General features: G+C 40.1%; 1 protein-coding gene across 1 annotated transcript in view; it reads left to right on the forward strand.

Moving 5' to 3' along the window:
• Nucleotides 1-2569: 2569 nt before the first annotated feature.
• The window catches only part of LOC139446816 (RNA-binding protein 5-like), a 33620-nt gene continuing 12404 nt past the window's right edge, over nucleotides 2570-23785 (forward strand). The window contains exons 1-15 of the mRNA XM_071228150.1: nucleotides 2570-2633; nucleotides 6990-7335; nucleotides 7892-8030; nucleotides 8210-8359; nucleotides 8681-8747; nucleotides 10160-10233; nucleotides 11087-11194; nucleotides 12442-12502; nucleotides 12688-12747; nucleotides 14203-14467; nucleotides 15298-15331; nucleotides 16711-16960; nucleotides 18205-18284; nucleotides 19013-19094; nucleotides 19354-19445. Of these exons, the coding sequence (XP_071084251.1) occupies nucleotides 6998-7335; nucleotides 7892-8030; nucleotides 8210-8359; nucleotides 8681-8747; nucleotides 10160-10233; nucleotides 11087-11194; nucleotides 12442-12502; nucleotides 12688-12747; nucleotides 14203-14467; nucleotides 15298-15331; nucleotides 16711-16960; nucleotides 18205-18284; nucleotides 19013-19094; nucleotides 19354-19445 (1800 nt within the window). The 5' untranslated portion in view covers nucleotides 2570-2633; nucleotides 6990-6997. The remainder of the gene's footprint in view (nucleotides 2634-6989; nucleotides 7336-7891; nucleotides 8031-8209; nucleotides 8360-8680; nucleotides 8748-10159; nucleotides 10234-11086; nucleotides 11195-12441; nucleotides 12503-12687; nucleotides 12748-14202; nucleotides 14468-15297; nucleotides 15332-16710; nucleotides 16961-18204; nucleotides 18285-19012; nucleotides 19095-19353; nucleotides 19446-23785) is intronic.

A 23785-nucleotide genomic window follows, 5' to 3' on the forward strand; every position in this document is an offset into this window, starting at 1 on the left:
CCATTTGGTGTTTATGGCAACGTTGGCAACAGACGAATGCAGTCAGAGACCATCATCGGAGTGGCAGGCCACGCGTAACCAATAATCGACAAGACACCTGGATTTGATCAACACACCTACGAAATCGATTCCAGCCAGCAACAGTGACTGCAAGAAGCATCCCTGGCCTTCGACGAATATCTTCACAAACCGTACGTCGCCGCCTCAAATGTAAGTCGCCAGAAGACCCGCCAGACGTCCCATTTTGGCATGTTGATGTTTTTTTTTTATGAAATCACGCATTTTCTGAAGTCAGAATGGCAAATTAAACCATTTGAACACTAACAGGAGTCATTTTCTGTTGCAAACCGAAATTGTTTCAGATTTGGTTAAAAACATAACTTTTGCATTAAATCTTATTCAATGTCCCAGGAACTTTTGTTGTTCAGTATATTTGGATGATGTAGATTTCATGCCTGCTTTGTCAATAGAGGATTTGTTGTTGTTGTTGTTGCATTAAGTGTTTAAGAGGTCGCCTTCTGCATAAGCAATTTCGGCTGACCTGTCCCTCTTTGTGACTCCCGTGTGTGACTAGGGTGCACATATCTATTGTGTGTTTGGTATTCACATAATTTCTGTTATTGTATTGATATGATTTCTATTTTCTTATATTGATATAATTTCATTCTTATCCTTGGCTGCTCTGTTTATATACGTTCGAGTATCTGTCCATCTCTCAGAAATAGAGTTAGTTTGGCCTTCGCTATTGCATCTCTTGGCTTTAGGAGATCTATGACAGATAGCGGATCTAACTGCAATTCTTGTTTTAACCTAGCCCGGGCTGGGGCATGGTCTTGACATTCTAGTAACAAGTGAGCAATGGATTCAGCCTGATTGCAAGATGAACAAACCTTGTCAAAGTGCTTTTTGTGACCGAGTCTGAGGCGCGAGATAGCAATTTCAATTGTCCTTTCATTTGAATATGAGTTTGGCTTTTGTTGGATCTTGGGTTGAATTTTGCATAGCCATCTGCCGATGCGTCCCATTGGGCTTGCCATCTTTCTACTATAGAGGCTTTGATTTCGATTTTTATCTCTAGTTTACTAAAGGGAATAGGCTGTATATCCGCTTTGTCTAGAGCTAGCTTCGCCAGTGAGTCTGCTTTTTCATTTCCATGAATATCTATGTGAGAGGGGATTCAACACAGCTCCACCTGTTGCCCTTGGTCCGATAGTTTTGTATATTCGTATAGAATATTGTTGACTGTGTTTGGCCTGGAGTTTGGGTTTCTGCCACTGATGGCCTGAAGTGCACTTAGCGAGTCTGATAGGACGACTGCCTTTGCTTCAGGAAGTTCCGGTATGAGTTTGAGTGTATGATGAATTGCCTCAAATTCAGCTGTGAATACTGACTGACCATCAGGCAGGCTTACTGAATGTGCTTGGGGTTTGGAGCTGTGGATATGGTTCCTGTAGCCTATGAAGAGTTTATAGTCATATATTTTGGATTATGATGATTTCATGTCAGCTTTGTCAATAGAGGTTTTGTGTTCTTTGCACGGGTTTTGGTTCAAGGGTCGGGCAAAAGTGAATCTGTCCCCAGCCAATCACAAGTAACTTGGTAAACAGGTCATCATTGGTCCACAGGTTGGGGTCGGTTCAGGTGTCCTGTATTTCTAATATGATTCCACTGATGAGCAATATGTCTAACCATTTCACCTCACTTATTAGTCTAGATAGCTTTGGGGCTGTTGTTACTTTTTCTGTTAAGGATTTTGACTGCTTCATATCGATGTAATATGATGGGATTTATTTTGTTTGTAATATGATGGGATGTATTTTGTTTGTAATGTGTTGGGGTATATTTTGTTTGTTGTATGATGGATTTATTTTATTTGTAATATGATGGGATGTATTTTGTTTGTAATGTGTTGGGAGATATTTTGTTTGTTGTATGATGGATTTATTTTGTTTGTTGTAGGATGGATTTATTTTGTTTGTAATATGATGGGATGTATTTTTGTTTGTAATATGATGGGATGTATTTTTGTTTGTAATGTGTTGGGATTTATTTTGTTTGTAATGTGTTGGGATTTATTTTGTTTGTAATATGATGGATTTATTTTGTTTGTAATATGATGGGATTTATTTTGTTTATATAGAATCTAACACAGGTGCGTTGCAACATTGTGAGGGGCGGTCGGATACCTAGTGGTTAAAGCGTCCTCTCGTCACGCCGAAGACCCGGGTTCGGTGTGTGAAGCCCATTTCTGGTGTGCCTGCCGTGAAATTTGCTGGAACATTGCTAAAAGCGGTTTAAAACCATACACAATCAATCAATGTGAATCATGGGAAGTGTCGTAAAATATCACAGCGTTCGGAAGAGGGTCCAAAATAAAAAGAATAAACAGGTAGGGAGGTCTCAAAACAATGACTGACGTTTATGAAAAATAATATCTTTCTGGTACACTTGTTGGTAAAATATTGTAGTTCAATGTCTGAAGATAATCTTGAATATGCTTATTTGGGGAATTTCTTGTTCGTTTTATTTCCATTCTGCGATGCAGTGTTTACATTACATTACCCACAATGCTTATGTTAGTCGCCATTTTGGAGTTTGATGCTGGTTGCATACAAAGACGTCTGACGTTTGAGGTAATAATGGTTACTAGTACTTGTTGTCCGCAATCATGAACCGATATATGGCATCCTTATTGCGTATACTTCACTATGTTGAATAATCGACGCATAGTTTTGACAAATGTACTTGCGAAATGTCATTTACCACGACGCGCTCGAAAAGGATCAGCATGTGAATGAATGTCAGAATGACTGTCAACTGTCGCTGAATGCCACTTCAGTTTTGCATTAATCGGTTCTATCGTAAGTATTTGGAAGGTAGGGACCTCGTGGCCGGCACCTCACCTCTCTACGCCATTCGGCACAAATCTTTGAGTACACGAACAGAATGGGTTCTCGATGGCTTCTCAAACTCACATGACGCTGTGCCCAAACTTGTCACTTTCATATAGGCCTAAGCCTTGACATCAGTTTCATTGTCATGATTATGCTTTTAAAAGTGTTAGCTGAGCTTGCTGAGCCTTAAATACTTTAATGAGGGATCTTTTTCAACTTAAAAGTGTGCAAAGCAGTTAATTAGCCAACACTTGGCCACTGACCGACCTAACATGAGATGTATGAGATGAGATTGATACTCTGGAATGTCACAGTGTCACATTGTTTCGATGTCCATCTCCAACTCTTACTAACATTGTAGTCCATGGATGGCACTGTACTCAGTCAGTATTCATGAATCTGTTATCTGTCAATCCACATACTGTTCCCACAACTCATGTGCTACCACTCCACCTCAAGCTGGATGTCCTGCATGACAGTCTCGACTAGTAGCCATAGCGTCTTCTACAGCCCTGTTCTTGCTGTGTTAGCTCCTTTTACGGAGTGACAGCAACTCCAGGTTCACATACCCAGGTGAATCCATCCCTGACAAGAGACACAGGATAAAGCCTGCTGATATCTCCTCAGGCTTCTTAGACTTGTTGCAATGAAGTCATTTATATTTGAGCTGTGATCATTGTTGTGTTGTTGCATATGTGTTTAAGAGGTCACCTTCTGCCTTAGCAATTTCAGCTGACCTGTCCCTATTTGTGACTCAGGCTGGATGCAAGTATATATGTCCATGTCAGGGATTAAAAGATCCTTTTTCAGATTGGTTGGTTTGTTGTTTAACGCCGCACTCAACAATATTCCAGCTATATGACGGCGGTCTGTAAATAATCGACCAGACAATCCAGTGATTAATATCAAGAGCATCGATCCACGCAATTGGGATTGATGACATGCATCAACCAAGTCAGCGAGTCTGACCACCCGATCCTGTTAGTCGCCTTTTACGACAGGCATAGTCACCTTTTACGGCAAGCATGGGTTGCTGAAGACCTATTCCACCCCAAAATCTTCACTGGTCTCCTTTTTCAGAAGTTGTCCTAAATGTTTATCATTAACAACCCCAAACAAAATAAGAATTAATACACACACTAATCCTCACTCCTCCTGTGTGTGTCATTGTCTTTGGCCTCGCTGGCTTTTTAAGTGTAAATTCTTGCTACTTTTATTTGTTGGCCATTTTCACTAAAATTGGAGGCCATTTTCTTCAAATTGTCTCTGGCCATTTTTGCATGAGGACATTTTCTCTATAACCTGAATACCCAGGGTGCTGTCTCAAATAATCAGTGCTCATTACCTGGTGATCAGCACCTAAGTGTTTACATTTGTGTGCTTTGGTAGACAGACACTTTTTTCTTCGAATATTGTTTTATGAATTTGATTTACTTCATATTACATCAGATTATTTTGCTTAAAGCTGTGAGATTGTTAACCCATACACAACTCACACCTAATCCAATGGATCACGAGGGCATGCAGTATCTATGAGCCACCGCCAAAGGCGATTAGTGCTAAGATTACATCTGTGTCGGTAGGCTACAGTCTTGCCTTTCGTAGGAATGGTAAAGGTTGCAGGCTGCAATTGTTCACGCATAAAGTATCCAGGTACACTTGTAGATACCCGTCAGACATATTTGTTTGATACTTCTAATATAGGGGCACACGATAGCATGTCTATTTGTAAAACAGGGGAGTGAATTGATTTGTTACATGTACTTGGTGCATGTAGACATAAATATTAGGTTGCATTTGTCAATAAAAGGTTGCACTTGCTAAACCGGGCCCTGTGTACTTAAATGTTAAATTAACATTGGTGTGTAATCATGGTAATCTTTCCTGACACACCTGAGATACCCAATGTTCTTCTTACCATAGATAGATGGTTATCTGCCTTATCTCCTTGTTCTAGTTGCTCCCCTTTCATCTTTGCCTGCACGCCAATTAAAGATTTCTTTGTCAGTCCCTGTGTTGTGAAAAATAAGTAATTCAAATATTTTACTACAGATACATACATGACATATGTGCATGTCCTTCAACATGTGTTCAAGTAATTATGGCATCACTGATTTTATGCAGCTGTAATTTTGTCAGCCAACTATACCAATAATATACATTTAATACATCTGGAAATACCACTTCTTTTCATAAGATGTTCACCTTGTCGATTACCCAATTAGCAATGAAGAGCTAAAACTAATCTAAATGTGCTCAAGATAGGAAGTCATTTAATAATTCTCATGACATCCAGTCAAATATGGATGCGATGAGTTATATTGTAAATTTGAGATGAATCCTAGTTTCAGATGAGTATATTGTAATATGAGTTTATGGAAAAAACTGTTGACATTTATATAATGACAATGGCACATTGGCAATCACTCAGAATTACCCAGCACATCTGTGTCGTGGGACAAATACACCCTGCCCTCAGGTCACTCTTCTACATTGTTCTGGTCTACAGAAACATCAGTGCCTTTAGTCTATTGAACCTGTTGAAGCTTGCCTCCAGTGTTTGAAATAATTTTAAAACCCAATAAGGCAGTTGGGCAGGTGACCTATAAGTGTTGCCTGCCTATCTTCTAAGTATCCTGTCCTCTTTCAGGCATTATCAATATTGAAAAATCACAAAAACTAAGAGACAAATGACATTTCAGCGTTAGAAATTGGCACTAGTCCTATAGTCCTTACCAAACTGCCCAATAGTAAAGGTATCCTAAGGACTAGTAGATATTGGCCCATTTTAAGGGTTTTGCTATATGTTATCATTATAAGGACTAGTGGACAAAAACTGTTAGTTTCTAACCCTGGGACATATATACTTGCAAAAAAAAAGTTGCATCCAGCCTGAGTCACAAAGAGGGACCGGTCAGCCGAAATTGCTAAGGCAGAAGGTGACCTCTTAAACACATAAGCAACAACACAACAATGATCACAGCTCAAATATAAATGACTTCATTGCAACAAGTCTAAGAAGATGGAGGAGAAATCAGCAGGCTTTATCCTGTGACTCTTGTCAGGGATGGGTTTTGCTATATGTTTTTATTATAAGGACTAGTGGACAAAAACTGTTAGCTTCTAACCCTGCATTTTGATTCATTTCAAATAATGCAAACAAGTACTTATGAAAGGAAAAGGAGTTAAAATATTACAGAATATGTCAGTAGTCTTAAAATTATCTGCCAGACAGAGGGGCAGGTGGAGGTAAATTTCATGCTGCCTAACCATTGCTAACAGAAAAGTTACCAGCCACGGGCAGGTGGGCAGGTGGGCAGGTGGGCAGGCATGCAGTTATTTCGGACACTGCTTGCCTCCCAAGGCAACTTATGTCTGGTTGTACAATTTACTTGCAATGACTCCTTTGTGGTATATCTCAATGTGGATAAAGAAATGTTTTCATCTTAAAATATGATAGAAATGTTTGTTCAAGCCATGAGGGATTAACATCAAATGAAGACTGTTTACACCTCAGTCAACAATGTCAGATGCGACCTAAGCAAAAATTTAGGTTCTGGTCAGGAATTTTTTTTGTGACAATCATCAGTTAAGTTAACTCTTACTACAAGAATGGAGTGACCTATTCCTCGAGTGAAACTCAAGTGGGTTGTATATTGTAATTGGTGTTAGATTACAAAAGATAATACAGAAAACAGACCAAATCTAAAATTACGATTACCGCATTCGACGTAATAAGCGCCCAGGGTGCTCTCAAAATTAGAAATAGGGGGCTCTTATAAGAATATTATTTTGTCGCAAAAAAACAGAGTTGAAAGATAAATTTCGTACTTGCTGACAGCCTGAAATGTTTATATACGAGAGATATATTTTTGCATGTAACATTGTAAAAACACGGGTGCATATTGTACACGAACAAATAAGTATTGTGTTCATTGATCAATCGGAAAGGCTGCTAATTGGGATTGTTCACCATGTTCACGAGCCAATATATTAGCAAATATCGCCGCAGGCTCTTATTAGAGCAGGGCGCTTATTTCGTCAAATACAGTATGTCTCAAGAATGTATGATCACGATTTGTCTTTATTTTCCAGCAGAAAAGATGGCTGAAACATATAACAACTATCAACCAGAATACAGCTTTGACAACAGACAGTATGAAGATGGTCAAATAGACAGCCAAACTCAAGTGGGAGACTTTGAGAATGGTGTAGACATGAGGGGAATGGACTATGCTAGAGACACAAGAGGAAGGGAACTTGACTACAGTCGAGATGGTGGCCGAGGCAGTGATTATGGCTATGACAGTGGAAGAGGGGGAGGGGATCGAGGTGGAGGCTATGCCAGGGATGGAATCAGGGGTGAGGACAACAACAGATTCAGCGAAGCCTATGAGGAAAACAGAGGCTCCAGCAGAGACCGTGAAAGAGAAAGAGACCGGTAAATAATAAATAAGTAATCATAGGGGTAGTTGTGAATTATTATTGCATGTTTTGGATTGGTCTGTAAAAATCATTTCATAAGTCATGTAGAGAAGAAATTTCAATTCAGCCATATACATGATATATATTACTCAAAAGAAGTTTCAGATTCTTTCATATTACAAGGGGCGGTCGGGGAGCTTGTCACACTTAAGGCCCGGGTTCGATTCCTGACATGGTTACAATGTGTGAAGCCCATTTCTGGTGTCCCCTGCCTTGATATTGCTTGAATATTGCTAAAATATGAAAGAATTGGGTATTTTTAATCTCTTTTGAGTAAGGAAGAGAATATATGGATGTCAACTTCTTTATTATGAGGAACACAACATTTCGGAGTATACACTTACTCCTTCCACCAGAAGACCTTTTAAGTAGTATACTAGCTGTTGACCTGCAGTATAAAAGTGTTCCTCCCATTGATAAACACATTATAAATATGTTTCATTCCAAAGACATGTCTTGGCATGGTGCATTGCACATAACACAATTTTGAAGGATATACACTTACTGATCAGATCAAGACGAGATAGAGATGGACGTCGTGAACGAAGACATCCAAGAGATCGTGACCATGAAAGAAGTCGAGAACGCAGAGAACGCCGTGAAAGAGACAGAAGTCCATCAAGCAGATATGATGACAGTTACAGCTTGGATGTTAGTACTAGTCTTTGTGTCTGATGATCAGATCATAGGAAAAAAAATATGTTTTATCATAACACATTATAATTATTATGACATTTTCTTTAATGCTAAAAATGATGTGCCTGGATGATAATAAGTCACATATATTTTATTGTGTTCCTGTTGGTAAATGCATTTAGATGTTTTCTCAGGGCAGTGAAGGGGATAGCCAGAGCTACCGTGACAGGGAACGTGATGCAAGGGAAATGCGAGAGGACCGTGGCGGGGAAAAGTGGATGACGGACACTCCCACTAACACAGTGCTGCTGCGTGGACTACCACCACAGGTGGATGAGAAAGATGTAAGTTGCTGTCTTGGGTCTTAGTGTGGGTACGGGAAATGAGAGAGCGACAAGTAACCGAGCTTGGTGATGTGCTTCCAGTGCGCATGCGCAATCCAGGGGTGCACTCATGTGAAATGTTTCTCTGTTCTCCGGGAACACAGTTCAGAACGTTTATACTGCCTTTTGAAAATGAGTATAAATAAGCAAAAAGTATGATTCAGGATAAGTATAAACTATTTTTTTACCCTGGAAATACATTTTATTATTAGCTTTATAACTGTACAATGTGCACTCCAATGCAAGGAATTTCGAAGTCTGGCAGGTTGTTTTTCGTTACAGATTCGAGCGGAGTTGATGATGTTTGGTGCCCCTGTTAAGGATGTGAGACTAATGCGTAGAAGCACAGGTGAGAGCATGGTCTGAGATGACTACTTTCATTTCTTGTACATGATATGTGTGGGTGTTATGGTGGGGAAGGACGGGGAGTGGTAGTGCGGGATTGTCGCATGACTCACTGGGGACTCTGAAGTATATATGTGTTCATTAAAGACTCTATCCTTTCACTTAGACACTGTGTTCTGTAGTGCCACTGGACCTCTCTTTTCAGCTGTTAAACTTGTTGTTGTATTGGTAAAATGTATCATTTTACTTAGACTTGTGACATGTACATTTTACAGAGATGCCAACCATTACGATTTTGGTGTAACAGTTCGGACTTTGAGCCTAAAATTATACTATGACACTTGTCCTCCCCAAAATTATAAATGTTGCAAACTTTTTCTCACCATTTATTTACATGCATAAAATCAACAAGAGCAAATTGTTATTGCATCAGTGACATAAAGAACTTTTAAGCAGGACTGCCGACCAATGAGAGCCATGCTTTAAGTTCATTCACATGGTATTAAAATAGACAGGTCTCTTGGTTGGTTGTTATATTAAAACACATTTTATCGATTGATCTTGTGGGTGCAGACAAGTAACTCATTGCATGCACACCGATATTCTTTGGAACTCGAAACACCACATAGTCTTTCACAGTTAATAGTGTCATATGATGAATTTTAAGAATGTCTGGAGCTTTGACCAAGTGTTCCACTTACCTTTGAAGGTCTGGGGTAGAATAGGTCTTCAGCTACCCATGCTTGTCTTAAGAGGCGACTAACAGGATTGGGTGGTCAGGCTCGCTTACTCGGTTGATACATGTCATCGTATCCCAATTAGATGCTCATAATGTCACTCACTGGATGGTCTAGCTGGAATATTGCTGAGTGCAGCATTAAACAAAAACATAAAAACAAAACAAACATGTTTCACTTAAGTCTAGGCCTTACAAAGATGTGGTAGCAAATACATGCATCAGGGATTCTCAAGGGTGATGACCATTATAAAAAGTTAACATGACTCTTTTTCACATGAAATAACTTTGTTTATTTTTTAATCTTCTGATTACTCCAATGCTTCAATTAGGGTTGGCATCTCTGCATTTAATTGCCAGTTCCATGATTTAATTGACTGTGTATATCTATGTTATCAGATGTCATAAATAGTTCAATGAAGTCTTTGTAAGGAAATATGTAATAGAGCTTATGATTAGGTTACAATACTGAAAACAAATCACATGGTCACTCTTGGTAAGTATTTCAGTAGGAAATGCAGCTGTGATCGATTTGTACATCTTCAGAGCATCCTCAGTGAGTATGAGTCGACACTGTTTGGGAAGGCATGTGAGACAAGGGTTGTTAGCTGGTGGTTTGTGCCGTCATCAACTTTTCTCCCTACACATTTAACTGACAAACGTTCTAAATACTTGCACAGGTGCCTCCCGTGGCTTTGCATTTGTGGAGTTTCAGAACGTTACAGACGCCCAACGTTGGATGGATCAGAAACAGGTTTAACCACATCTAAGATTTACCTCAGCGGTACAGTAGTTGATAAAGATCAGTCCCTGAGGACTCGATTTGACAAAGAAATTGTACATGCACACACTTACACACGACAAGCTTGCAAGTTTGGTGGTTGTCACGTCAACTGCCTTGCTTGCAAGGGGCCATTTTCTTGGCTTGCTACATTCCCTCATTGATTGGTAATCAACGTCAAGATCAGTATAAACTTCTCATGATCTTTGGACACTTGCAAATTGCCCACTAATCCCTCCATTGCTACAGACAATGTTTGTTGTCGTCTTAATCTGAGCTGTATCTTTGCCAGGACAATATCTATTTTCATGTGAAGTTTGTTGATATGCAAGTTTATGAAAAGGAGATCTATTTTCTTGAATATTAATTGAGGATTGGCTCTTGAAAGAAAACGGAGGCATTTGAAGAAAAACAACAGGATTTCTCTCTTTTTGATTTCGGTTTTCTTTCTTGAGCTGGTTGTTCCTGTGTATAGCGATTATGATGACTTCATTGTACATTTGCCTTGTTACATATACTCTCTTTATGATTGTCACTTCTAATGAAATGCACTTCTAATGATGCTGAAACCTGTTGTAACGACATTAATGTTATTGACATTGTTAAATTGTACATGTATGCTAGGATGATACTGTTGACATGTGGGTATTAGGAAGAGCGCCAGTGGTATGTAGACTGGCTAGTGGCACGCTGCAAGCAGACAGCGCTTACTGCAAGCAACAGGCTTGGTCAGGATGACAGGCACACAATCTCATGGCTTCCTTTCATGGGCTGGGTGTTTTCTGTTCCACAACATGGACTATAACATGTGTTTCTTCCTTGCCAGGGTGCGCTCAACATGCTGAATCAGTACCAAGTGAGCATGCACTACAGTACGCCACGAGTTGGCCCAGAGAAGTTTGTGCAACATAAAACAGACTGGACCTGTAGCAAGGTAAGAGGACACGGCTGTGGTTTATTTAATGGGGAAATCATAAGAATCTGTTGATTCTACTTCCGGAACCAACAGATTTAAACAATTTCTGCTACCTCAGCCATTTGTGTATAATTTCTCTCTAATTTTGCGTAAAGATCTGTAGGAGCATCAGTTTTTCTTGAATAAATTTTGTTCAGAATGTCCAGTGGTGTAATCCCCGGTGCCGCAATTCACTATGCAGAGTTTTGTCCCTTGGGCAAGCAAGAAAATTATAATCGTTGGTTTGAATCCTGGTTCAGCCAGATCATGTTTTTAGGTTTGTCAGCACTATACCCTAGCTTGTGGGTTTCACCATAGTGGTAAACATCTCAGACCTGCATCACTTCAGGCTTTCCTCCCTCATTAAGCTGACATGCTGTGACGTAACTGGAATACTGTTCATAGCGGCATTAATAACCCAACTCACTCAGAATGGCCAGTGAGTTCCTAGCTCAGAATCAACTGCAACAACATTAACATCGCCTCTTCCTAATGATTTGGGACCCTTGATGAATGAGTCACAGAAACATACAGCTTAATCAAAACTTGTTTGTAACGGTCAAAGATGATCAAGTCTCCTTGGCCAAACATGTCCTTCAGCACTCTTACAAATGGACTGTCGAAGCCTGTGCTTACTTGGCTGAAAGAATGGATTCTGGGTTAGGAATAGAGGCTAGAGCCATATGGCTGCTGTAGCATATATCTGGGAAGCTAAAGTAAAAGTAAAAAGTAGAATTGAACTTTGCATTCACACAAGCATTATGGCCCTGAATTGATTGGCGGACTGCCTCTGTGGTAGGGTGCCGCCCGGAGAGCAGAAGGTCCGGGGTTTGATCCCCAGCCGCGTCATACCTAAAGACGTTAAAAGATAGTACTTGTTGTTACCCTGTCTGGCGTTCGGCATTAAGAGGCTAAAACAAGGACTGGTCGGCTCGGAGTCAATATACTGTGTCTGGGTGGGGTATTCATGTTAAACTGCGGCATGGTATCTCAGTGAGCTAGCACTATAAATCGGCATCAGTCCGGACTAGTACAAGCAGCCACACACACACACATGTGCATGCACGTCGCTATATAAGTGCAATAATCTTGGACGCGATGTTAAACCCAATTTCACCTCACCTCACCTCACCTCACCTCTCCTCACCTGAATTGATTGGCCTGCTATGCCTTGTATGCTGATGTGCGTTGACTACAGTCTACCGGTTTTTTTTACTTCTTTCCAGTGTGGTGTTCATAATTTCAAGAGAAGAGATTACTGTTTCAAGTGCAATATTTCCAGAGATGGTAAGGTGTTTTCGAATCTTTCTTTAAATGTTTTCAGCATTTATAGAACATAAAGTCCAAAAAATCTATTTGCACATATAACTTAACAGTTAGAAAGCAATGGAGAAGTCATTGTTTACAAATGCATGCAAATATCTGAATTAAATTCACCCGTATGTATATTTGTTTACCTTTCTGTTTTTTAGAATCTGACAAAACAAAAGATGGAGATGGCTTTGACCAAGTAGGAACTAATCCATGCAATAGTAAGTTTTGTTAACATATACAAATGGCATCTCATTGAACGTCAAACTTGGGGGCACGGGTGGCCCAGTCGTCTAAGGCGCCGCAATTCGATGTGCAGAGTTGCATCCCTTGGGCACGCCAGAAACTTATGATTGTGGGTTCGAATCCCGGTTCGCCCCGATTATGTTTCTAGGTTTGTCAGCACCATACCCGTGCCTGTGGGTTTCACCTAAGTGGTAAACGTCTGAGACCTGCATCACTTTGGGCTTTCCTCCCACATTAAGCTGACACGCCGTGATATAACTGGAATACTGTTAAAAGCGGCGTTAAACCCAACTCACTCACTCACTTAAAGTCAAACATAATGACATCATGAACATAGTACATAACTGTTATTTTACGACTATACCTATGTTAGGTCCAAGAATGGAATTGTGCTCTCAAAATTTAGGGGTGTTTCAAATATTTGAAACAACAATTCAATGTCACACTGTGTTAAAGTTGGAGAGATGTGACGGGTTAGAAATTGACTTTGACTCTGTTCACATTGGCATATTTGTCCTGACCATATCTCTAAACTAATAGGTATTCTTTCTTGTGCACACTCGAAGACCAGGTTGCCAAATGGTGCCATTTGCTACTAAGGGGTGTTTAGAATTTATTTTTTACCGTTTCCATGGCAACAAGTTCGACTTTGAAGTTTGTTCATAGTGGTGTGTACCTGACATAGAAATATAAAGTTGCTAATCCCAGTTCCATGGTATTGTGTTGATAGCTCAATAACTACTCTTGTCTACAGACAGACAGATCAGATAGAAATTCTCTCATCAAGTTGGACTTAAGAGTAACAGTCAGATGATTTGTTCTTTGGAATTTGTGGTGGCCGGGGGGGATTTGTTATCTTCTGATTACTCTTGTTATGAAGTCTTGTAGTGTACAACAGAATCTTTTTATGGTAACATACTAGTTTGAAATATAGATCTGTGATAAATGTAGTTATTTTACTGTCCTCTGATGATTTTTAATACACTAATTATAATTATTATGTGTAATATTTTATAGTCACGAAACGGCTGAAATACTGCCAATGTGACTTCAAATTTTAACGTACTCACTCACTTATGCCTTTTAGGAGGTACCAAGGGACATAACTCAGACTCATAGCTCTCAAATCTGTACAAATTTGGTCCCAGTATAGACAAGACAAATTCAACTGTATGTCTATATATCCTATTGTAAATGCAAGGATGATAGAATTTGATAATGCTGAAGGACTACCATTGATCAGTAGGGGAGTACCCGGAACAATTCTGAAAAAAATAATTTTTGTTTATGGGGTATTTTAGCCTTTCACCAACAATAAGATTGTGTAGTGTGTTCGTTGACATTAACTAGTATTTGTCCAATATCGTAATATTAGTGTTAGTATTTCATTTGACTCTTTTTATAATAATCATGACCATATTTTTCCACAGCTCTTATATTTCGAGGTCTTGATGCACTTACAACAGAAGAGTCCCTCGATGTGGCATTACGATTACAAACAACTCTCCAGTCTAAGAATGTGCGGATCATTCGAGACCCAGTCACAAACACATCCAGGGGGTATGGCTTCTGTGAGATGAACTCCATTCAGGAATCCACACAAGTTATAGACTTCCTTACACGGAACAACGTTCCCTTGGAAGTAGATGGCAAACAAGTTCTCACATCCTATGCAAAGAACACTTTCTCCACAGTGTGAGTATATTTAGTTTGAGTGGAATGTAATTGTAATACAAGTGTTAGAAACTGATGATCATGAGATCAAATCTTGGTTCACCCTGAATATATTTCCCGGTTTATCGGTGCAGTCCAGTACAATGTGTGATGCCCATTTCTTGTGTTCCCCATCGTGATATTGCTCTCACTCACTCACTCACTCACTCACTCACTCACTCACTCACTCACTCACTCACTCACTCACTCACTCACTCACTCACTCACTCACTCAAGGTTTATCAGCACCAAATTAGTGCTTGTAGGTTTCACTGAGGCAGTGAACGTTTGACATTTTTAAGACCTGTCTCACTTTCTTTTCACACTAACCACATCCGTGGTCTTGTGGTAGAGTGTCTTATCGGAGAGTAGAAGGTCAGGGGTAATACCAAAAGCCATTAAAGATGGTACTTGTTGTTTCCCTGCCTGGCACTTGGCATTAAGGGGCTAAAACAAGAACTGGTCGGCTCAGTCAGTATACTGTGTCAAAGTTGGGTGTTCATGTTAAACTGCGGCATGGTATCTAGAAAATGACTGGTCTGGACCAGCACGCATCCCACCATGCACATGAACTGTATATTACATGTATTATGTATATAGCAATACATCTTGCCACTTAAAGACTAAATAGACAAGTCATATTGCACTGTGTATAACATGTATATAGTGGTAAATCAGCCGAGTGTCTTTCATAACACAAAAATACTGTTTGAATCGACATATTTTGTGTTTGGAAGATTTCTTGTTTATTGTTTGGGCATGTTTTTATGTTATTGTTAATGCGGAGTTAAAATTAGTACTCTCTCTTTCAGAATGGCAACATTAAACAGTACCTCTCAAAATCCAGTAAGTAGAAACTGATTAGCAAACTGACTTTTCTGTATCATTCATGTAACATATGTATTTCATGATGCTTTTCCCATGAGATAAATCACAATTTTTATATTGAGTACTTTCATTCAACTATGTACTGTACAACAGGGTTTTATGGGATGCATAAATGTAGAGTATATACTGCGTCCCAAGTGGTGCTCAATATTATTCATTGTACCTACAGGCTACAGCACATCAAGAGCAATTTTGGGTGTCTGGTATTTCATCCATCAATCATGATCCCTGTCTACATGATCACTGATTCATTCCAGGCTCTTAAAGTAATTATCCAAACATACAGTACACTACACCATTTCATTACTTCACAGGACCCTCATATTGCCTGCAAGGACCCTTAGAATAATTATTAGGGGTCCTGAAGACCCCTAATTTTGTAGGGCAAGGTGCAATCTCATTAAAATCAGATCTTAGTTTTCGCTGCTGCTAAACAAAGATCTGAGGACATCCCATTAAGGGTCATGTCAGGACGACCTTTCGCGAACTCTGACCGACCACTGAAATGACTAACAAGAAGTCAACATCAGCCAGTTAAAAAGCAGCTTTCTCGAGCTTCACAGCACTCGTTTCAATCTGGCGACTTCCATTTCAGACTACGCTTGAAAAATATGTTGACACCGTTCTCGATTAAGATTTTGAAAACTGAGCAAACAAACATTCCAGAATGTCTAATATATGGTTGAGATTGTATTGCAGTGCTTCCCATGTACTGTGCAACGCCTCCTCCATTCAGCTGTTTATCCCAACGTAAGCGAGAGATAGACGATAATTTTGACGGAATCAGTCGTACGGGCCATAACTGTCTTTCGGAATACCCTGTGCTAACGTTTTCGAGGTTGTATGATCAGAAAACACATTCCGACTGTCACTTTCACGATCTGGTAAGCGACGCATTGATTGGTCGGAAGAATGGTCGTTCTGGCGTGACCCGTATCCGTAATGGGATATCTTCAGATCTTTGTTTAGCGATAACAAGAACTGAGGTCTGATTTTAATAAGATTGGACAAGGTAATACTAGATTCAACACTGCATGTTTTGGGATGAGGTCTAGCCCAGTGGTTTGTATCATGCATAGTGTGACAGATTTTTAGTTCACTGACCAATATGTCCCATTGGGATTCTGGATTAAGATTGGTCCCCAGCAGCCCATTCTGGCTCACGGGATCGACCTACAGGATTTGGTGATGTCATCGTATCCCAATTGCGTGGATCTATGCTCATGATGTCAATCACAGGATTGTCTAGTCCAGACTCTGTCATCTACAGGCCGTCTCCATGTAGCTGGAATAATGGTGAGTGCTGCGTTAAACAACAAACTGTCATGATGTTGTAGGCCTGGGACTACAGCAGTCAGCAAGTAGCAGGAGCCGGGCAGCCAGGGAGCGAGTACTACAACCAGCTGTACCAGGCCGGAGTCACAACCACCACATCCCCATCAACCACAGCCCTCACTTCAGGAACCCCCGGGGAGTATGATCAAACCTACTACGACCAGACAACAGGACAGTACTATGACAGCCAGAGCTATGAGTACTCCCATTATTACAGTCAGTATGGACAATCTGGCTCGCATCCGTTGCAGAGTGAGTACAGGATTGTAAGACTCCTGTTCATAAGTGATTCCAGAGCTTTAGTATGTTGGAGGTGGAATGGATGCTGGATGATACTTAGCTCTCTTCTGTTGGTTCAGTCACTCGTTTGCCTGCTTCAGGGTCCCTTTGCATAGGGCCAGCATTCTTCTGTTTGACCACTATGAGAGATACACAGACCTGTTTACTCCTACAGTTTCTCATAGTTCCTACATATTTTTCATTAAGTACACAGACTTCAAATCCTGATGAGAAATTGACAAATTTTAAGAATATCATATAAATTAAGTTCTTTACTGATGAATTATAGTTTGACTGTGTTATCGCAGTATCAGTAAATCGCATAATCCACACACCCATATCTAAGTACGATATTCATCGCTTAATCAATTACAGGACTCGTTGCAATATGTTTTATGATAGTTTGTGGAATCTTTTTGAAAAGGAATATCCCCAACCTCCTTTAGCATTTAAACGGTAAATCAACATGTCTGGTGATTTTTTATCTCAAATTTCGAATTTGTACTGACAAGTTTCTCATCACCCGTTCGTTTGGCGGACTTCGCTAAAGGGGTACGGTGTAATTTTTTTTCTGCGCCTGGTATTCGAATCTTTATTTTTCCAAAATATTGAATCTGCTAGAGGGGGGTGCGCACTATACTCAAGAAAATACGGTAGTAATAAATATCGAGCAGAGGCTTGAAATGACCAAATGAAAGGCTTATTGAAGTCCTTGGTCAGTCGATGTCAGCTAAGGCTATCTAATCGGTTAAAATCAACGCAGCGATACAAGGATTCAAACCATGAGATCTGTCCGTGTCATAGCAGTCATTCCTTCATTGTAATGTGTATGAGGTCGACTTTGCCCTCTCGCACACTTGTAAGAATGACTGCTGACAAATAGAACTACGGACAGATTCTTGGTGAACTACTGGTATGGAGTAAACAGGTCTGGGTGCAGCAGCTGTAGCATGGCCATCCATTCATCACTGTTTGTGAAAAGGAACTACAGGCCTGCTTTAACTTCTCAGGCAAATATTCATGAGGCAATACTCACCAGTACTGAAATCTTTACAAGTGATTTGTATGCCCGACATTTCAAGTAAGTCAGAAGATAGCATAAGTTTCTGTGTTCTCCATATTTTGATATGATCTAGACTTATCTACTTTTCTTCTTTGTAATGTCCTTTTGGTTTTGCATGCGAATAATTGCATATAATGTGATTGTACTTTTCCAGCGGATTCTACCAATGCTGCAGCTGCTGTTGCTCAGGCTGCTATTGCCCAAGCCAATGCTGCCAAGAACTACAACAAGCAGGTATTTGTCAAACAAGGAAGGATTATTTCCTTCATTCATACAAATAATATGCCACCAGCAGTAGAAACTAACACTTTTAGTCCACTAGTCCTTATAATGATACCATACAGCAAAACCCTTCAAAACGGCAAATTGCAGTCCTTTCTATACCTTAACTACTGGGCAGTTTGACAAGCACTACAGGACTCATGCCAATTTCTTATGCTGGCCATTCTATGAAAAACATGACAAGGACTAAAAAAGAAATTGTGAAAAGAGGGTCGCCAGTTAGCCATACACTGTCTGCTACGATTTCGTATTGTTCGTCGACTGGTATGAAATCTATTGTGTTGCATCTGTCCAATGGAGTCACTCCATTCATATTATTGGATTTGCTGTAGTCCAAATAGAAATTAGGCGATAAAGTTATCAACTGAGTTTCGGAATCACATGGCTTTATTGTCCTGCAGATGATTCATATCGTCGGACTTTGATGTCCCAACCAGAAGATCATAACAAAATACTAATTGTAATTTGGGAAATTTGGCAGCTATGCATGGGCGTATAGGTTGCATATACAAGATCTAAACAAAGTCTTTCTTTGAATAAAACATATTCATGGTAGAATAAGGCCATCAACTGATCAAGATTAATTTCATAAACGCCCCTTCCATGTTTACATAATACCTAATGAACTTTTATATGGTATTTCTAGAACATAAAAATTGCTCTTGGTAAATTTCTTCCAGACACCAGGTGCTAAGAAGGCCGAGCCAGTAGTTGAACAGGCTGCTGCCCAGCCTGCTGGGAACAAAGAAGTACTTGCATATCGTAAGTATTCCTCGCATAACCATCAGAAGTGTATCTCGTAATTATCTATTTTATTGTGATATATAGCTGAAGTGATTTCCTGTTGGAAAAATAAGGTTGACATGATTTGTTTTCAGTTTTTATCTGCAAATGAGAAAATATTATTTGCTATGGTAATTGGAAGTAAGTTGAACTGTTGATGTCATGGATTGACAAGGGTGAAGAATTTCTTGCACTTCATAATTTACCACTATATCCTGAAAGCTACTTTCTATTGCAGCGGCTCCCGATGTGTCAACTTACCAGTTCGATAAGTCCTCAGGATACTACTATGATCCATCTACAGGGCTCTACTATGATGCCAATTCTCAGGTATTCATCATCATCATCACAAACATTAATCATACGCCTGTGAAGCACAACATTTATCATTGATGTTGCGATGGTACCCTGGTGCATCGTCAGCAAACTTTACATGATACGATACCTGATACACTAAATTAGGCATCAATTCACATTTAACCCCATAATGATTGTCCATGTTGATCTCGCATTGATATCAATATGCTAGTATGAACTATATTTTTAACTTATCTTAACTCACACTATGCATTTCTCATTCTTCTTTTGAATCAAAATGGAGTTTTCCAGCCTCTGACAAAAACAATCCACCCAAACACATCTAGCATCACCATGGACACCTCCCAACAATCTGGGTCTTGCATGCTTCATGCTGGTTGACCTACACGCTGAACATGTAATTCCCCAGGCAACTTATTCTTTCAAATCGCCAGTGTTGTGACATGTCCTCACAAAAGAATCCATTTGGCTTTTCTCTTTTTTCCAATTTTCCCTCCTGAAGGCATTTTTCACCATGGACCAACACTGAACACATCGACCTGCATGCCTCTCTTGTAGACAGGAAATCACATGTTCAGCACGTGTAGGTCAACACAATGACCCAGATTGTTGGGAGGTGACCATGGTGATGCTTCTAGTGTTCGGGTGGATTGGTTTTATTAATTTAGAAGCAGGAAATCTTTGTTTAGGCACGTTTCAACTTAGGATCGAAAGTAGAATGAGAAATACATAGTGTAAAATAGAAGTATATAAATGTATCAGACTGACTGGCGTTTCTTCTTAATACAGCACATAAACTTTGTTTCTTATCATTTTCTCATACAGAATACTTAACTTGACTCAGTGTCATGTTGATGGGTATTAGTCAGTTGTTCTTAACCTTTATGACAGAGTCTATGGACTCTATTCTTAGTCTAATGACTGGGTATTCTACGAAACATGTCAAATTTGCATTATTGAGATCTGTATCAAATCATGGCTTCTGTATTGAGATCTTTGTCAGATCATGGCTTCTGTATTGAGATATTTGTCAAATCACAATCTCATTAAAATCAGACCTTGGTTCTCACTACCACTAAACAAATATCTGAGGACATCCCAGTTGAGGTCATGTCAGAACGACCTTTCATCCGACCAATCAGAGTCACTTCCCAGATCATGAAAGTGACAGTCGGAATGTGATTTCTAATCATGCATCCTCAAAAACTTGAACACTGGGTATTCCAAACGATAGTTAAGGGTTTAACGACTGAATCCTTACAACCTAGACTATCTGTTAGCAATTCCAGAATGTTCTTTTGTTCAGGTTTCAAATTTTTAATAAAAACATTGTCAAAATATGTTTCGAAGTGTTGTCGCCGATTTGAAAATAGTGCCGTAAAGCATGAGAAAGCTGCCTTCTGCTTGGTCATTCCATTAGTCAGTCAAAGTTCACGCAAGGTTGGTCTGTCGTGACCCGTAATGGATGTCCTCAGATCTTTGTTTAGCCGTAGCGAGAACTAAGATCTGATTTTAATGAGATTGGTCAAATCATGGCTTCAGTTTTGAGATATTTGTGAAATCATGGCTTCAATACTGAGATATTTATCAAATCATGGCTTCTGTATTGAGATATTTAACAAATCATGGCTTCAATACTGAGATTATTGTCAAATCATGACTTCTGTATTGAGATATTTGTTAAATCATGACTTCTGTATTGAGATATTTGTCAAATCATGGCTTCTGTATTGAGATGTTTATCGTATCGTGTGACACCTGTATCGTGACATACCTAACTTTTATGCTGTCAGATCTTACAGCATAAAGAAAGGTGTTGGACAGAAAGTAGTTTGCCTTGTCCCATAACATAACATAACATAACAGACAATTCTAATGATTCTTTCGACATGTTTGATGCAACATTCAAGTTCTAATTAATGATACAAAGGAAAGGCCAACTCAGGGTGTGTCTGAATCTGCACAGAGCTAGTGGCTTTGTTTCTGATTATGACATCAATTTTTTATCTTATCCTGCATTACTAGCTTTATGCTTCTACTGCCTTATGGGTTTTTTTACATCGGAGACGTAGCTGTGAGAGGTCCTGGCTACAGAAGTTGTTGTGACCGGAAGTGGCAAGGTCACATATAATCACATCACTGCTAGACATCGGAAGGAACAGATGCTTGAGAATAAAGCTCTCCAGCTTAAAGAACCAGATAGCATCCTCTGCCTGTCCCTTTGTTTTTATCCTTTGATAACCAATATGTTATCAATTATGTAGATTATTGTCTTGTGTACTAGGGTGGTATTTTCAGGCATATGTTAGCGTAATATATTGCCTGACTTTGGCTCTTACCCGAGTTTACGTCGCGAGTGTGTTGTGCCAGCCACCATCTTGTTTTGCCAAGTTTACATGCCTTGTGCTTTGGTAATTCAATATGTCTATTTTAGCTCTTGTTTATATGCTAAATACTTTTCTTTTCTGGGCCTTCTAAGCATGCTAAGTGTGTAGTTATACTCTTTATATCGTAAATTATCGTAAAGTTTCAATTACATGCCCGTCTATCTTTGACATGTGTGTCTATTCTGCTTGAAACACTTGTCTATTTCGTTATAAGTAAATGTCTTGTTGCCTGGGCAATAAATCAGCCAAGGATCCACATCCCGTTGCGGTGTGAGTTCTCTCCCCCAGTGATTTCGCTGTATATGTCAGGGTTTTGAGAAAACAACACAACTGCAGACATCCCCAGATGGCCGACTACAGGGACACTTCTCGGACTTCGGAGATAGCTGATCACGTTGACACAGAGGTGCTTTTATGCCCAAGAAGGACTCATCCAAATTTTGGATGATACACAATCTTGCCATCTTCTACAAGCTCGACCTGGAACGTCCTCCCTACTTTTGTCTACTTACGTTGACCAGAATCAATGCCAGCTATTCCCTGATCAGTCTCGACCTCCAGGACGCTAATCTTCATGTGCCCATCCAACCCAGTTGCAGTAAGTTCCTTAGGTTCTTTTTCCAGGGAATACACTACCAGTGGGCAGTCCTCCCATTTGGTATTTCCACGGCCCCGTGCTTTTTTACCTGGATTACCAGGCCAATTTCTGCATACCTGAGGAACGTTCGGTTTGAGTCTTACATCATCGACTGCCTACTGACTCATCAGAACACAGAAACCCTTCAACTTCACAGGGATTTCACACGTCTACTCGCACAACTGGGATGGATCGTCAACAAGCTTAAATCGGACCTCACTCAGCCATTCAAGCTCCAGTTCATAGGCGTCCTGTTTCGCACGGTCCTGGTACCAGACACCAGGTGGCACAAAATTCAGCACCATCTGTTTCCTGCCCTTCACCAAGCTCACATTCTGCATCAATGGCACTACGTCCACTACTGCTGTTTCTGGCCCTGTTTATTCATTGGTGGACAGTGAGATCGAATGTCTGCGATGGCGTCTCCTTGACAGCGCTCAAGCCTTCCCTCCACCTGTTGGTTGACGCATCATGACAGGGCTGGGGGCACATCTGAAGGACTGCCTCGAAGCTGTGGTCAAACATTTGACTCAGATGGCACATAAACAATCTAGATTTAGAAGAACTCATCACTGTCTCATTGGTAGTCCCGGCATCAGCGCCAAATGCTCGCCATTTCCACAGACACACCCCAGTTGCCTGGTGTCTGTGCAACCTGGGAACGCCTCACTCATCATCCCTACTATGGGCGGTTGGGTAGCCTAGTGGTTAAAGCGTTAGCTCGTCACGCCGAAGACCTGGGTTCGATTCCCGACATGGGTACAATGTGTGAAGCCCATTTCTGATGTTCCCCGCCGTGATATTTCTGGAATCTTGCTAAAAGCGGCGTAAAACCACACTCACTCTATCACTTCCAGTAAGTGGGTTGACTACACATGAGGTTCATTGTCCAGCACATCCCCGGGAGGAAGGAAGCCACACAACTAGAGGGTACAACAACTTCTGCAGCCAGAACCTCTCACAGCTCCGTCTCCGAAGTAACAAAACAGCAGTACTAGCATAAAGGTTGCAATGTAGGAAAAGTATCCAAATGTAAAAAATATCTAGATTTTACTAAGCTTGTCATTGTACATACTTAGAAGCTTTAGACGTTGAACCTTTGTATATAAAAGATGTTTCCAGGTCAAACTGGAACTTGCAGATATCAAACCCCTACTTTACCCTACCAGTAGTATTGTTGAAAGTGTCAGTCTTTTACTACTTTGTTTCGATGGGACGAGGTATTCGGTCAGAAACAGATGAAATACGATGTCATTTTGTGACTTTTATGACCGGGTTCAGAAGCGGAAGTGTGGAAGATAATGATTGAAGAAAGAACATGGCAGGTA

This window comes from Haliotis cracherodii, unplaced genomic scaffold, assembly GCF_022045235.1.
Source record: "Haliotis cracherodii isolate W230 unplaced genomic scaffold, xgHalCrac1.p SCAF_6, whole genome shotgun sequence".
NCBI classification, from domain to species: Eukaryota; Metazoa; Mollusca; class Gastropoda; order Lepetellida; family Haliotidae; genus Haliotis; species Haliotis cracherodii.